A 16005-nucleotide genomic window follows, 5' to 3' on the forward strand; every position below is an offset into this window, starting at 1 on the left:
TTTTGTCAAAGGTCACACAAAAGGGGTCAAAGTCTGAACTACAATTTGGCTATCAAATTAAAACTCCTTTCCTTCCAATGCTATCCCACGAAGAGTTAAAGATAGCTTCTGTGCCTAAGAGCCAATGAAGACGTCTGAACAACCTTGGAGAAAGACTATGTGACCGAGGATGCACACTAGGCCTCTGAAAGGGACTATGAGAAGTCCGCCAGTGAACACCCACGTCATCGAGGCTGCTACAAACAATCCGTGCAAGTCACTTCTCCTCAAGAGAGCCGGCAGCTGTTTCCCCAGTGCTTTAGCGTGGACGAAGACACAGCCAATTTATATCATTTTTATTTGGAATGGGTGTTTTTTTTCTTTTTGCCTTGCAATGCTCCTGAGAAATTCAAGAGTGCATTGGCTTTAGCTCTATAGAACAGTTGGAAATTTCTTACATTTAGATACCTTCCTATAAATCAAGAAAATGTATCAATTTTAGGTGATTAAATCATAAGTAGTTAAGATGTAAAGACTGGCAAATCATCACAAATGTCAACATTACAATGATCATTTCCCCATAGGAATATATAAAATAAATATTACCTTACTGATATTTACAGAAGAAAAAATTTTATTGATAGAAGATACTTTAAATGCTTTGCTATTAAGAAAATTTCTTTAATTTAAAAAACCCAGTTCAAATGGTTTCCATCTTCACCTGTGCCAGCCCTGCCTCCTTCCCATAGCTGGCTGAGTAAGCACTCCCATACTCCTGAATCCTTGGAGTGACTAAAGGAACTAAAGGCTTTTTGGGTGACAGCTGATGTTTAGCTGGCTAGCTGCATGCCCTGCATATCATCTCTTTTTGACTATGTACTTTGGTCTTCCCCCCCTTTTAAAAAATAAACAAGAATATCAGGACATAAAACTCAACAGCACACGTGCCGGTGATTACATTCAATCAACACCAATGGCAGGGTGAATTCTTGATAGTATATTTCATTGTACTTGAAAACCATTAGGAATGTTGTGAAGAACTGTGGCTTCCAATGCAAAATTCAACTACAAATTCTAAGTGCAGAAAGACATCAACAGCCCACTCACAACAGTTACAACACTGCAGTAAGTAAGTCTGTGGCTTCTGATGCAAAATTCAGCCACAAAGTCCACCAAGTGATTGCAGATCTCAAGAGCAGACAGACGTCTGCAGTCGCCATGGAACTGCCAGCGAGCCTCCAGAAGCGTCCTGCTGGCATCACGGAATGAGTGTGCTTCTTGCTCTCTGCTGAGAAGTTTCCTTGAGCGGATGGTTTATCTCTGACACAACTTAGTTTCAGAAAAGTTGATGGGTTATGTCTGGTTTCCATCAATGCACATTCAGAATGCACACAACAGAGACTGCACTGCAGCTCTCAGACAAGGTCATATACTTCAATAGCAGCCATGTAAGACAGTGTTCTTTGATGCCTGGATGTAGAATCCCCCCCCCACGGCAGCCTTCAAACTTAGGTTACATGAAACGGTGAGGGAGGGAAGGTTGTTTTAGTCAAGGAACTTCAAATGTCATCAAAGTTATTTAAATATAAAACACATTGCTTAAATATCCACCATGTACCTCTTCTTTAAAAGAAAACAGTTTACATCTTCCATTTTCTTCTTAGTGTAAAAACTAGTCTTTTGGCTACTTTATTCAGAACTTAAAATTTCCTGGCAAGCAGTACATGATCTAGGCTAATGAGAGAGAATAACTTTTTAAGAAACATATAAAAATCTGTACCAGTAGACCCTCAACTTACAATGGCTTAACTGTTTCAGTTTTGGAGTTGGCCAAAATGATACACACTAAACAGAAATCATGCTTCAGATTTAAGAGTTTCTCTTTTCTCAACTGGGCAGCAATGGGAATGGAGCAGCGGCTCGTGCTCAGCCATTTGGTCCCGTGGGGCCGACTGACTGTTGAGTACAGCAAACAAATGCTCAATTCAAGACGTTTTTTATTACGGTGGGTTTAGTGGGCTGTGAGCCCACTGTAAGTTGAGGGGCATCTGTAACACCCACAAAACTGGCTGGAGCAGCTTAGCATTTCTATGAACTCTACAGGCAACTTTTTCTAACACATAGCAGAGAAATTAGCATAATAAGTTATTTAAGGACACAGGTGACATCAGAAAGCAGCATTATCTCAGTTACTTAATTTTTCAGAAAAAGACATCTTAACCATCAACACATCATTAAAATCTCCAGACTTCCAAACAAATTAGAAATATACAGTTTACCACAGGTAAATTTACAAACAACCCAAGTTAGCACTGACAGGAGCCAGGACTGTTGACACTTTCGAATTAGTCTCGTTTCCAACTTTCCTTGTTATATAAGCTTTTCTGTTTTAAAGGCTTATCTGAATTTACAAAATATTGCAAGAAATGACTTTTAAATGTACAACGTCAACAATTATACAAATATGAACATCCTAATTCAATGAAGCGGTGGAATCAGGACTTTTTTCTTTCATAATAGCTTTGTAAAAAGGTTCAGAAATACTTGAAGTCCCAAACACCTGGTGTTAGTGCACTTTAATGACCACCATAATAAACACAGAGTGCTGCATCCCACACAGAGGCAGGAGGTGATAGGTCTCAGGATATTGCTAACAGTGGTCTAAGGTTCACATGGATGCGTAACCTTACATGAAAGTTACATGTATTTGTGCAAGAAAACCTTATGATTTTTGACTGATTGGGTTTTTTGGTGTGTGTGGTGTTTTGAGGCGGGAGCTCACTATGGCTGTTGCTCTGGCTAACTTGAAACTCACTGTGTATACCAGGCAGGCCTCAAATCCTAAGCAATCCTCTTGCTTCTGTCTGTCAAGTGGTGGGATTAACCATGAGCCACCAGGTCTAGCTGGAAACCTGTAGTTTTAGGTGATACTTTAAAAAGACAGTTCAGCTCTTGAGACTAAATGATCCCATTTAGTTACTCACAGCATGTACTCCACAATAAAAAGAAACCAACTACTGACCCATGAAACAACTTGGATGGATCGCAAGGGAATTATGTTAAGTGAAAAACACCCATTTCAAGAGGTTACATAACATATGATTTCATTTAAACAGCATTTACAGAATAACAAAATTATAGAGGGTGACAGTTAGTGGTTGTCAGGGATTAGAGGAGGCAGCGAGGGTTAGAAAAAGGCAGCTCAAGGATCCTTCTGGTGAAGAGTTGGATCCAGACCGAGATGGTCAGACGAATCTACACATATGATGAAATTGCATAGAACCAAATACCTGCTTTGCCTCGGGACACTGATAACCTCCCAGGCCCAGATTTGTTCTCTGTGCTCTATAGAGCACAAGGTCCTCTACAGGTGATCAGCATGTATTGCAGAGCATTTGCTGCTCCATGTAGAGAAGCTTTTATTAGGCATTGTTGGGGTGTGGGTGGGCAGACGAACCACATATTCATATATTAAATGAGCTTGAAAATTCGGGAAAATAAAAGCAGACATACAGTTTACTATTCTTGCCTCTCCTTTAGAGTTTAGTGAATTAAAAAGTAAACCAAATGTTTCTAGTTTTAAATTAAGTAACATCATAAAGTGAAAAAAAGTAGATTATATATCAGATACTTGCTCTTCTGACACCTGCAATTTCTAAAAGCATTAAGAATATTTTTATTAACAGAGAAATTATAACTACAAATAAATACATGACTCTTTCCAGAAGGCCACTTTGTGATAAAGTTCCCACACATAAAGTATTCATGGTTTCTTTAAAGTGCTACATAGTCTCAGCCCTGAAAGCCACTTACTGCTTTAGAAGGTCTTTCAATACAACACCTGCACTGTTGTCAGGTGACACTGGCAAGGGTGTAAATGTGGGTAGAACATCTGAAATGGGTTTCAAAAGAAGATGTCCAGGCCCACCAGATCCATGTCCAGCTGGGTTAATAAGGGGCACAGCTGCTGAGCGGGGAGCCAAGAATGGATTCAAATCTGTTCTTCTTCCTGTCCTGGATTCTGCTGTATCTAAAAGACAAAATACAGATTTAGTTTCTATCCTTCACAAAGAGATTTAAAGAACCCACTAAACACAGTAATAGTTTTATCAAACTCATCTACATAGTAGTTGAGGTCTGTAGCTGAGACAGGGTTTCTAGCTCTGCCTGGCCATGAACCTCTTACAGCTGCGGATGATCCTCCTGCTCTACTTCAAACAAAGCTGAAATTGTGCTAACAAGCTCAGTTTTAACACAAGCATTTGAGTAATCAGTCTGTCACTACTATCAATTTTAAAATTCCACCCTGATGATAACACTACTATTAGGCACATGTTTTGGGCTATCCTTTATTCAAAACAAACACACTAACAGACCCTAAAGGTCTAAGCATAAAATACTAATTTGTGGGCCAACAAGACGGCTCAGCAGGTGAAGGCACCTATCACTAAGCCTCCAACCTTGATGACGTAAGTTCAGTCCCAGAACCCATGTGCTTGGAGAGAAGCAGATCCTTAAATTCTTCTCTGACCTACAAAAGTGTGCACAGGGTACACATACATAGAAATAGACCCATGTGTACACAATAAACAGTATTTTAAGAATACTAATGTGTATTATGAAAATTCATTCCTAGTCATTCAAACCATTTTCTGGTAAAACAAACAAAAAAGATCCATATGTGCTTTAGACTTCTATATCTGGCTACCTACAAATTCATTTTTTATGCTGCTAAGTTCTAGATCCTATAAGCAGAATCTATCTATGAAAAGTAGACGGGCAAAATGGGGGAGGCATGGAGACCCTGGCACTCACAGATAAGCAGGAAGGGAGCCATGTCCCTTCAATGTGCTATCTGTATGGCCAAGACCACACTGGAAACTCCTGCAGATTCGTATAGTGAGTTTATTAGTCTATAACACCTAGCTTTATAAAAGGTGCCACATGTAGTTAATCTATAGAACCCATTTGGAAGAGGTCATATGTACTTTACAAAGAGTTTTGATTTAGTCACATCTTAGGCTTTTTTGGGCACACAGGACTGAGTCATTTATCACCAGATAATTTTTCACCAAATTGTGCTGTACTTAAATATGCCTAAAATAAACACTCAGGGCCAGACTCCCGAGTTTGAACCAACACCAGCTACTTAGTCCTGTTGAACCAAATCGTCTTCGTGCCTCACAATGATCTTTACTCTGCTGCTCATGGTGATCACAGAGCCCCACACACAAAAGAGAAGAAATGAAGAAGAAGGAATGGTAGAAAAGGAGACAAGGAGTATTTGTATGCATAATGAAAGTACTGTATCCTCAAAAACTAGTTATATACCTGAAAACTACACTTATTGTAACAACTTTGAAATGATGGTGTGTATGTTGCAGGGTAAATACTGTTCATACCTACCTGAGGGATGAAAGCCTTGAGAAGTTAAGATTTCCCAATGACTACAATACCTATGAAAAATGCTGGCATATCATATTATAGTGATGCAACAGTAATTAAAATTAATTTGCCAGAAGAACAAATAATGTACACACAGATGACTCAGTCATCCATCGTGTCAGCACTCAAAGGCTGCAGACATTCTCAGTGGTATCATTGCTCTACCACCTTGGGAAGTTACAATTCATTTTCATTAGAATAAGAGTTTGGGGGCTGGTGAGGTGGCTCAGTGGGTAAGAGCACTGACTGCTCTTCCGAAGGTCATGAGTTCAAATCCCAGCAACCACATGGTGGCTTACAACCACCCATAATGAAATCTGATGCCCTGTTCTGGTGGTCTGAAGACAGCTACAGTGTACTCATTTATAATAATAAATCTTTAAAAAAAAAAAAAAAGAAAAGAATAAGAGTTTGGCTTATGGCCCATCTTAGGGGCTACAAGTTTACCTTATTACCCAAAGACACCCATAGCTTCATGGTGAGGTCCCAGCAAACCCTTGGAAGCCCCTTCCTAAGCAATGGAAACTAAAAAAGCAGGCTCCTAAGACGAAGACAGAGACAAACCCATTACATTCAGCTGTGACTGAGCACTTCTGGATTCCCACTTTGGATTTCCTGTGACCAGCAACTTTCTAAACTGGAAACGCTCTTGTGCTGCCTACTAAGCTGTGCGCTCTATGAACACAGAACAATACTGAGCTCTACACACTGAACACAAGTGCACACAAGGTTTTGTATACACTGAATACAGGACGACATTACACTCTGTGAACACCGGAAGACACTACACACACTGTGAACACAGGACGACATAAAGTCTACAAACACTGTGAACACAGGAGGACATAAGGTCTACACACTGTGAACACAGGAGGGCATAAGGTCTACACACTGTGAACACAGGAGGACATAAGGTCTACACACTGTGAACACAGGAGGACATAAGGTCTACACTCTGTGAACACAGGAAGACACTACACACACTGTGAACACAGGACAACATAAGGTCTACACACTGTGTACACAGGAAGACACTACACACACTGTGAACACAGGACGACATAAGGTCTACACACTGTGTACACAGGAGGACATAAGGTCTACACTCTGTGAACACAGGAAGACACTACACACACTGTGAACACAGGAGGACATAAGGTCTACATGCTGTGAACACAGGAGGACATAAGGTCTACATGCTGTGAGCACAGGAGGACACTAGTCTTTATACACTGTGAACACAGTATGGACACTAAGCTCGTGTTCTCCATGCAAACCCTGCTAAAACTCTTCCCACCTCTGATTGATACATAGACCTAGCAGAAGCTCTGATGAAGGAAAGGGAGATGGAAAGAGAGAGGGGGGAGGGAGTGACTGAGTTTTAAAAATTCTAGAAGAGAAATTCTGTAATATTTTATTTAAATTTAACTATGGTGTATGATATGAATTAGGAAGCATATGATATGTTCCTTAGGTCTATACTAAAATATGTAAATTACTGGGAAAAAGAGATTGGTTTACAGTCTAGTGAATAATTAACTTTCAACTCAAGAAATGTTACTATATGCCAATATCATCAATATAAAGTAAGTAAGACCATTACAACTCAGTGTGATTGAAAATACACACATGTAAACCACCAATTATTTCCTTCTAGACAGATCTTTCTACACACAAGGGTGCATGCCACATTCTTGCATGTTTAGGTCAGTTTAACTAAACCAACATGATGTATATATTATTTATGTGGCAAAGTTTGGTTATTGAATAACAATAAGTACAAAGATGGAAATCATTTTCAGACTATAAATTATGCTTGTAACTTTAATAAGAAGTACCATCAGAGAGGAATGAAAACGGGACAAAGCAAAGATGTGACTAGCTCACTACCATTTCCAGGACAGTGATGCAAAGTGATGTATGATGATAATTAAAATAAAATCACAGGTTACTTCAATGTCTATAAATATACCTCAGGATCTCTAAATAGACTATAGTGTCTATAAATATATTATAAGGTAAATATGACTTAGGGGTATGTGGAAACGGCCAATGAAAGATTTCTCATGAAGAATCTGGGAATTATTCCTACATAAAAGTGAAAACATTTCATACTATTTAATTAAACAAATAAACAATATGCTACAAAAACATATAGGGCCCAAATTTAGCGACATTAGAATTTTACAAGCAGTATTACAATTTCAAAACACTGAAAACTTTGTCACTTTCATGAGTAACAAATCAGTAACAAACCTCAAGTTAAGCATTTAATTTTATCACTGAGGGAAAACCATGTCCCTGATTTTACCTCTAAAACTTTCGGGTGCGCCTGTGTCAACTTTCCTTCTTCCTGGAGAATCTAGAGGCTTCAGATCATGAACTGACAGCTTTGGGGGCGGGACAGATGGATGAGATTCTGTTTCCAGAAATTTAACAAAGAGTTCTGAAAAAGACTAAGGGAAAATATTTTGGTATATTACTGGGTTGTATTAAATGATGCAGGAGAAATCTGATACTATGCAAATGAGTATGGTATGCAATCACTTTATCATTCACGTTCAGCAGGAATAAAACTGGGCTTACACTATTGAACACAGACTGCTGATTTGGTCTCAAAGGTGTATTGGGCACACTTTTCGACCCTCCTCCCAGCCATCCAGCCATCCACCGAGTAACACCTCCTCGATCTTCACCAAACAGCTGTAAGGACATTTTAAAACAGAAAAATACTATCAATATAAGACAAGAAAACAAGAGCCCTCTCCTGTGACTTCAGAGAAGAGTAAACATGCTTTGTAACTCAAGTTCTAGTAGGTGTTTCCTAGACTGACCGGTTACAGAGGAAACCAAATGCCACATCAAACACAATCTGAAGTAAATGCTCTAGACATGGTTACATCTCAAAAATTTCAGTCATCTGATAAAACAACTGGTTTATAAGTTGTAAGATACTCAAACTAACAACACCTCACTAACAACTCACCTAGCACGTGAGAGACAAGCTAGATTCCATCATCAGTGAAAACAGAGACAGAGAGGAAAGAAGGGAAGGAGGGAGGGAGGGAGGGAGGGGAGTACCACAGAGCAAGAAAACTACAAAGAAGGAGGTGGGGGTGGACAGAGGAAAGACATGCTTTGACTGCCTCATCACCTGCTCCATTTCTTCCCTTTTCACACCCAGGATGCTCCCCATGAGCCGAAGCACTTCGTGGCGCTGGTGTTTAGGTGTGTGGAAATGACCAATGAAGAGGTTTCTCATGAGGACTCTAGGAAACCAAGGCAGAAACAGCTGAGGAACCTAACATGGCCAACCTACTACAACCATACCTAAACACTAAACAAATGAACAGCTGCTTATATTTAAACAATGAGACACTTAATTATAAAGACTGAATAATAAGATACTCTCAAGTAGCTTTTTAAATAAGTCTAATTAGGAATATTTCAGACCACTTAAAATGCATACTTTAAAAAACATCCCTAATTAAGCTACCCATTTTTCTAGACCCATAGCCAACTGAAGGAGGTAATTCTCAACACCTCAGTAGGAGATTCTCATTGAGAGATACAAAAAAGGAGATAGATGTTATGCATCCCCAACCATATTTATTAAAAAATTTAAGCCAGGCAGTGGTGGTGCAGGCCTTTAATCCCAGCACTTGGGAGGCTGAGGCAGGCGGATTTCTGAGTTCAAGGCCAGCCTGGTCTACAGAGTGAGTTCTAGGACAGCCAGGGCTACACAGAGAAACCCTGCCTCAAAAAACAAAAAAACCAAAAACAAACAAACAAACAAACAAATATATATATATTAGACCAGATATTGTTACATAAATAACCAGGTTTCAGATTTACATTTAAACATGTTAGATATATTTTACCTACAGGTAGTGAAGAGAAGAAAATATTAATATTAAACCTTTTATTTTCTAAGTATTTCATATAGAAATGATTTTTTAAAAAATTCTTGCATATGGTTTTAAGAAAAGAAATGAGTTGGGAAACAGACATGAAAAATAAAAGAGAGTAATTTATTCTACTGAGTGTCATAAAAACTACCTGCACCTCATAGCCTAAGAAGAGGAAAGGCTTCTTGAACTGTAGTCATGAGCAAACATCTACTGTAGCTAGGCTGTTCTATGAAAGCAATTCCTGTAAAACAAAAGAGGAAGCCAAGAGGCAATGCTTACTTGTCCACTTTTCCTTCTGTACTGTTTACCAAGTTCATCAGTTTCTTCTGCGCATCATCCAGCATCTCCTGGTGGAGCTCATCTGTTTAAGAGCAAGTGGATAAAAACAGCATTAGCTGACCATCATGGATAAACGCACAGCGAGACTTACTCAGAAATGTGAATGCATGCCCTGTTCTACTGGAGAACGGCCAGTTGCTGCCTCCTTTTCTTTGGTTCAGGGAACTTGGACCTCTATTACAGAAATTACCTAGAAGGCAAGGGAGGCAGTATTCTGCATGCTTTGCCCCCAAGCAAATGATCATTTCCTTAACAGAAGTGTAGAGATCACACAGGTTTCCATCCTCTTTGAAACTTGCAGGCATCAAGCATACTGTCTTCCCTGTGTTCTTGCACAATGTGTTTCCAGAGCAACTCTCTTAACGGAGTGGGAGGTGGGGAATGGAAAGGACAACTTTAGATTTCCCTTGCTCGATTTTCCTGGCTGGGCTCTGCTGTTGGTGAGCAAAGGACAATGAAGAGCACGGCTCTCATGTGCTAGTTGGGGTTCAATGCTGCTAGCTGACTTAAAAGGATGTCTAGAAAATTTCTAAATTTGTACTGTAAAATAAACAAAATCTGTAAAATGGTTGGAATCCAGGAAATTTTTATAGGTAAAGTATAAATTAAACTAGGAGACACCCTATTCACAAGCCAACCATGCCAAAGGATCGGGCTCCTTGGCTAAAGAACCTCTCAGTGCAACAGTCTACACCTTGTACTTAGAAGTAGATAGCCTGAGCTGAAAGAGGTGCTTAATGACTTTAAGGAGAACCAAAGAGGAGATTGCACCTAAGGGCAGGGATAATACACTGGCTCCTTCCCTGACTGGGAATGACTAGGGAGACCCCTTACAAGGGACTGCTCCATTCTCTTCATCATTTCTCTTTCCCATTTCTTGAAACATTAGCATTTTAAACTTTGATGAAGTCCAATTTACTTTTTGTTGGTTCTGCCCAGTTCTGTGAAGATTTACTCCTATATCTTCTAAGCATCATGTGGTTTTGAATATAAAATTTAGGACCATGATCCTTATTGAGCTCATTTTTGTGCATGGTATAAGACAGGGGTCTAAGCTGATGTCTACCAGAGTTCTCTTCATGGAAGACATCTGTTCCAGCATCACATGATCTGGTGCTGTTCTTTCAGCATGGGTTTGAAGAGTTAACTAACCGCCAATGGCTGGTATACTTTCTGACTCTTGTCTCCTACAAAATTCTGCATGTTCCCTCCCAGTGATGAAGAGCTCTTGTTCACCAGTACTGGCCACTGTGACTCACACCCACTCTTCAATCTGAAGTCCCTCATTACTTCCCTGCACACTCTCCTGAGGCACAGCAGGGCCTCTCCTTTGTCTCCATTCTGTCCCATACAATGGCAACCATGCTGATTTACAGCACTAGTGCAAATATAAAGCCCCCAGATTAAATGTTTGCAGTGGCTTCTGCTTCTGTAAACTGTAAAATTCTAAACTACAATATGCTACTCATATTATAGGCTAGCTTTACCAAAATAGAGATGGTTGCCACAATCATATTATAAAAACTGACTTTGTGTTTGGAAAATCTCCTATAAATTTTTCCTTTTCTGCCTTTCAAATAAGAAATTTAAAATTGGATATAAAAGGCAGGGGTGGGGGGATTATTACTGAAGTCTGACTCAATAAAGAGCATTCTCCTGGATTCTTCAAATCCTTTACACTGTGGGCATGTGTCATTATTTGGGCCTTTCCTTAGTATTACATTCTAGATCCAACAGAACTCTTGGCCACTGGAAAAACATCAGCAAACTGAAGCAGGAATCACAGAATAGTAGCTGAGAAACAGCTCAAACTTCCCCACTTAAGCACATGTGCCTATGTGCTCACAGAGAGGCCAGAGGAGAGCATCACTCTCTTAGTCCCTTGAGACAGGAGTCTCTCACTGAAGGCTCACTGGGGTTATGTAATCCCACATAAGATCCCACAGTGCTGGGGTTATGGGAATGAGTGTAACCATGTGGCCCTTTTACATGGGTGCTGGGATCCAAACTCAGATCTTCATTCTTGCACTCTTACGAACTCTCCTCATCTCTAGCCCTGCTACCTTCTCATTCTAAAATGTGTTTTATACTGATTACATTCCAAATGATAATAACTTTGGGACATATGTTATTTTAAATAAATTATAAAAATTCATTTCATGGAGCTCAATACTTTCTACTCTTGCAGAGGAGCTAGGTTTGGTTCCTAGAGCCCATATGGTGTCGCATAACCACATGGAACTCTAGGTTTGGGGGATCTGATGCCCTCACAGACATGTACACATGGTGCACATAAAGCCATGTAGACACACATAAAAATAATAAACTTATTAAGATTTTGCCTTTATTTTACGTGTTTAGGTATCTTACCTGCATGCCCATCTGTGTACCACATGGATGGCATCAGGTCTCCTGAGACTAGAGCTAAGAGACAGTTGTGAGCTGCCGTGTGGGTGCTAGAAATCAAACCCAGGTCCTCTGGAAGAGCAACTGCGGAACCATTTCTCACCTCCAATTTATTTATTTATTTATTTATTTATTTATTTATTTATTCAGTCCTTTTTCACTATTTCAATGTAGGCATAAAACAAAAACTTACATCAAGCATGGTAGTTAGTACATGCTTGCAATCTAAGCACTCAGGAGCCCAGAGCAGAAGAATTCCTAATTTGAGGCCATCTTGAGCTGTGTGTGTGTGTGTGTGTGTGTGTGTGTGTGTGTGTGTGTGTGTGTGTTTAAAAGACAATTTCACTATTTCACTTTGATATATATGTATCAAAGCCAGCCTAAGCTTTCTCAAAAGAGAGAAGGAAGGAGGGAAAGAACTGCACAAGGCTCATAGCTTATTTGTATTGGACAGTATTTTCTACCACATAAACCATACAGTAATCTACATTACACACTCTCTTGTTTGAACAAACTAGAAAAACAAAAAGTAAGCTGCCAAGCCAGGAGACGGTTTAGCTAGAAAGTACTGCTCTGTGAGCCTTGGTGACCCGAGTTTTATCTCTGGAATCCACAGAAAGGTGGAAGGAGAGAATTGACTAGAAAATTGTCTTCTGATGTCTATGTGCGCCATGACATGTACATATGGCCCAGTACACATCACACATATGCAGAATAGCAACTAATAAACAATTGTTTTATAAACAAGCTGGGCGTTGTGGTTTGTACCTGAAGTCCCAGCTGCTGAGGAGGCCAAGGCAGAAGGATCAGTTGATCCTAAAGCCAGCTTGGGCAACACAGTAAGGCCTCTCCCCAAAGAATACCAAATAAACAAAGGCCTGCATGATAAATAAACATCTTCAGAGTAAAACTCATAAGGCAAAGGTTCTGACAAAAGATTTTTTAATAACATAAGTCAGAAGCCAAAGTTTAAAACTCACTATTGGTCCTGACCTAATGTACGTGGAATGCCCAGGGCTGCTTCAGACTCATGTGTGTAAATATACTATGACATTTGAGTAGACAAAGGAGAAATAAAAGGTCAGAGAGGGAAGTATGGGAAGGAACGGATTAATTTTGAGAGCTTAGAAGAAAAGGAAATCACACACCCATTCCAAAGTCTCTTGAGACTCATCTTTTTCTCCAGCAACACTTACTCTCCTCCCCTCAGAAATTCTGAATATTTCTCTACAAAAACTGAACTCAAACCACAATTTGAAATCAGAACTATATTTATATGGGCAGGCAAAGTATTCTTATTCAGAAATGGGTTCTAGTACAAATATAACAGTACTGTGAATAATCACACACACCCAAATAATTCTTTAGAAATGCAAGCTAGAGCTGGGGAGCACTTTCAAGCTAAGCAATGAATCAGCTGAGACTAAGTCTAATCTGGAGAAAGCATGACTCTAAGTGCATGACACCATAAATCTTCCACCACAGAGCTCTCAAATACCCAGAGATGATGCCACGGTTTCAGAATTAAAATCAGAGTGCAGCAAGTCAGCACATCGTAACTTTTCATTTTACTTGTGATTAATGACAGAGTATGATACCATCTTCAGAGAACATCTCACAGTGTGCCATAGCTCTCATATTTATCTGTTATCCCAAGACTAAGCATCTATGAACTGGTTTACTCCAGTCAGCTGAATGAGATAACAGTGAAGACCAGAGAGACCCAAAAACCCCAGAGATTAACTAGGTTCCCACTGCCAGGCCCTCTTTCATCTGATTTCCTTCCTTCCTTTTGTTTTTTGAGAAAGGATCTCATTACATAGCCCTGGTTGTCCTGGAACTATGTAGACCAGGCTGATTTCAAACTCACAGTGATCTCCCTGCCATCTTTGCCTACTGAATGCTGAGATTAAAAGCATGCACCACCATGCCTGGCTTTCATCTGATTTCATTCTTTTTTGTTTTTGTTTTTTTTATCCTACTCTTTTTTATTTTTAATTAATTTATTTATTATGTATATAACATTCAGCCTGCAAATATGCCTGCAGGCCACTAGAGGGCACTAGATCTCATTATAGATGGTTATGAACCATCATGTGGTTGCTGGGAAGTGAACTCAGGACCTCTGGAAGAGCAGCCAGTGCTCTTAATCTCTGAGCCATCTCTCCAGCCCCTCATCTTATTCCTTAAAATAGCAATTAAATTTTTGCTCCACTCAATAGCAATCATGCATATTATTTTGATTGATATCCATACTTTGTAATTTCCCCCCTTATTTTGTATTTTCTCATTTTTATGAGCCAATGTAAAGGACTGAATAGAAGAAAGAAAATGTTTGAAAGACAATTTCACTTGTCTGTATAAATGCCAATAAGTAAACTGGATATGAGATCTTATTTGCATTGGCAATCTTTACATTTTTTAAAAATATTTGATTTTTAAATATGTGGTATGTGTGGGTAAATATATGCCTTAGTTAAGGTTTCTGTTACTGTGAGAAAAGACCATGACCAAAAACAACTTGGGGAGGACAGGGTTTATTTCAGCTTGTAGTTTCACAGCACAGTCCATCACTGAGGAAAGTCAGGGCAGAAACTGAAAGGAGGAAATGAAACAGAAGCCATGGAGGAATGTTGCTTACTGGTTTGCTCCTATGGCTTACTCAGCTGCTTTCTTATGGCATACAGTGCCATAAGCCCTGGGATGTACCACCCACAGTGAGCTGGGTCCTCCCTCATCAACCAAGAAAATGCACTACAGGCTTGTCCGAAGGCTAACTGGGTCAAGGGCCTTTTCCTCAATCAAGGTTCCCTTTCCCAGAGGACTCTGCCTTTTGTCAAGCAGACATGAAACTATCCATCACAGTGTACGTGAAGCCAGAAGAGGGTACCCAGGACCCTGGAGCTACAACTCTAGGTGATTGTATGGGTGTGGCGCTGGGAAGCACACCTACATGCTCTTAACCAGTGAGCTACCTTTCTAGTCCTCAGAATAAATGTAAACTTGATATAATGTTAAATCTAATATAATTCTGCTTCTCTGTCTAACTTTAACCCAGGTAAAAGCTAGAAACTAGTTGTGCCCGTGTGTGTGTGTGTGTGTGTGTGTGTGTGTGTGTGTGTGTGTGTAGGCCAGAGATAGACATTAAGTTTCTTCTTTGACTGCTCTCCTCTCCTTCTTTGCATCCGGGCCTCTCACTCTGAACCAAGAGCTCACTAACTTGGCTAGTCTAGCTACACAGCTTGCTCTAGGAATCCCTTGTCTGCCTCCAAAGCACTGGAATTACTGCCTCTTGGCATCCACGCCGTACACGGCAAGTTCTTTACCTGCTGAGTCATCTCTCCCAGCCTCCAAACAGTCTTTTTATTACAAAAATCACTCTTAATGCTAAATGCTTTTTAAAAAAGAATATCACATCTATTTATAACTTGAAGTAGCAAAACCATTTTGTCTTCAACTTTCGGAAGGGTAGGATTGTAAGGTCTAGAGTACATGGTGAATAGGTTTTGTCTGTTTGTTTGTCTTTTGTTTTCTCTCATTATAATCAACTGCTGAGTAAAAAAGTTACCTTTCTTCTTCTTCTTTTTCCAGACAGGTTTCATGTAGTCCAGGCTGACCCTCAATTGCTGTGCAGGCAAAGGTGACTTTGACCTTCCGGTCTTCTTGCCTGTATTTCCTGAGTGCTGAGATCACATACACATCCCTCTCTGCGTGGCCTAGTCAGTGCTGAGGATTAAACTCAGGGGCTGTGTGTATGTTATACAAGTGTTCTACCAACTGAGGTATGTCCCCAGCCCCTAAAGTAACACTTAAAATTCTATTTGTAGGCAATGAATTTTACATAGTTAACTGGAATCACTATGCACATTTGAAAGAAACCAGGGACAGAGAGAAGGGAAGACAAGGGGAGGGGAGGGAAAGGGGA

General features: G+C 39.9%; 1 protein-coding gene across 2 annotated transcripts in view; it reads right to left on the bottom strand.

Annotated features, from left to right (window-relative positions):
- Window positions 1-318: 318 nt before the first annotated feature.
- Trip11 (thyroid hormone receptor interactor 11) overlaps window positions 319-16005 on the bottom strand; it is a 71512-nt gene continuing 55825 nt past the window's right edge. For both annotated transcript variants that reach the window (XM_031357806.1, XM_031357807.1), the window contains exons 17-21: window positions 9615-9696; window positions 8579-8693; window positions 8011-8127; window positions 7736-7880; window positions 319-4009 (exon numbers count right to left, since the gene is read on the bottom strand). In XM_031357806.1, coding sequence (XP_031213666.1) covers window positions 3789-4009; window positions 7736-7880; window positions 8011-8127; window positions 8579-8693; window positions 9615-9696 — 680 coding nt within the window. In that variant the 3' untranslated portion in view covers window positions 319-3788. The remainder of the gene's footprint in view (window positions 4010-7735; window positions 7881-8010; window positions 8128-8578; window positions 8694-9614; window positions 9697-16005) is intronic.

This window comes from Mastomys coucha, unplaced genomic scaffold, assembly GCF_008632895.1.
Source record: "Mastomys coucha isolate ucsf_1 unplaced genomic scaffold, UCSF_Mcou_1 pScaffold6, whole genome shotgun sequence".
Taxonomy (NCBI): Eukaryota; Metazoa; Chordata; class Mammalia; order Rodentia; family Muridae; genus Mastomys; species Mastomys coucha.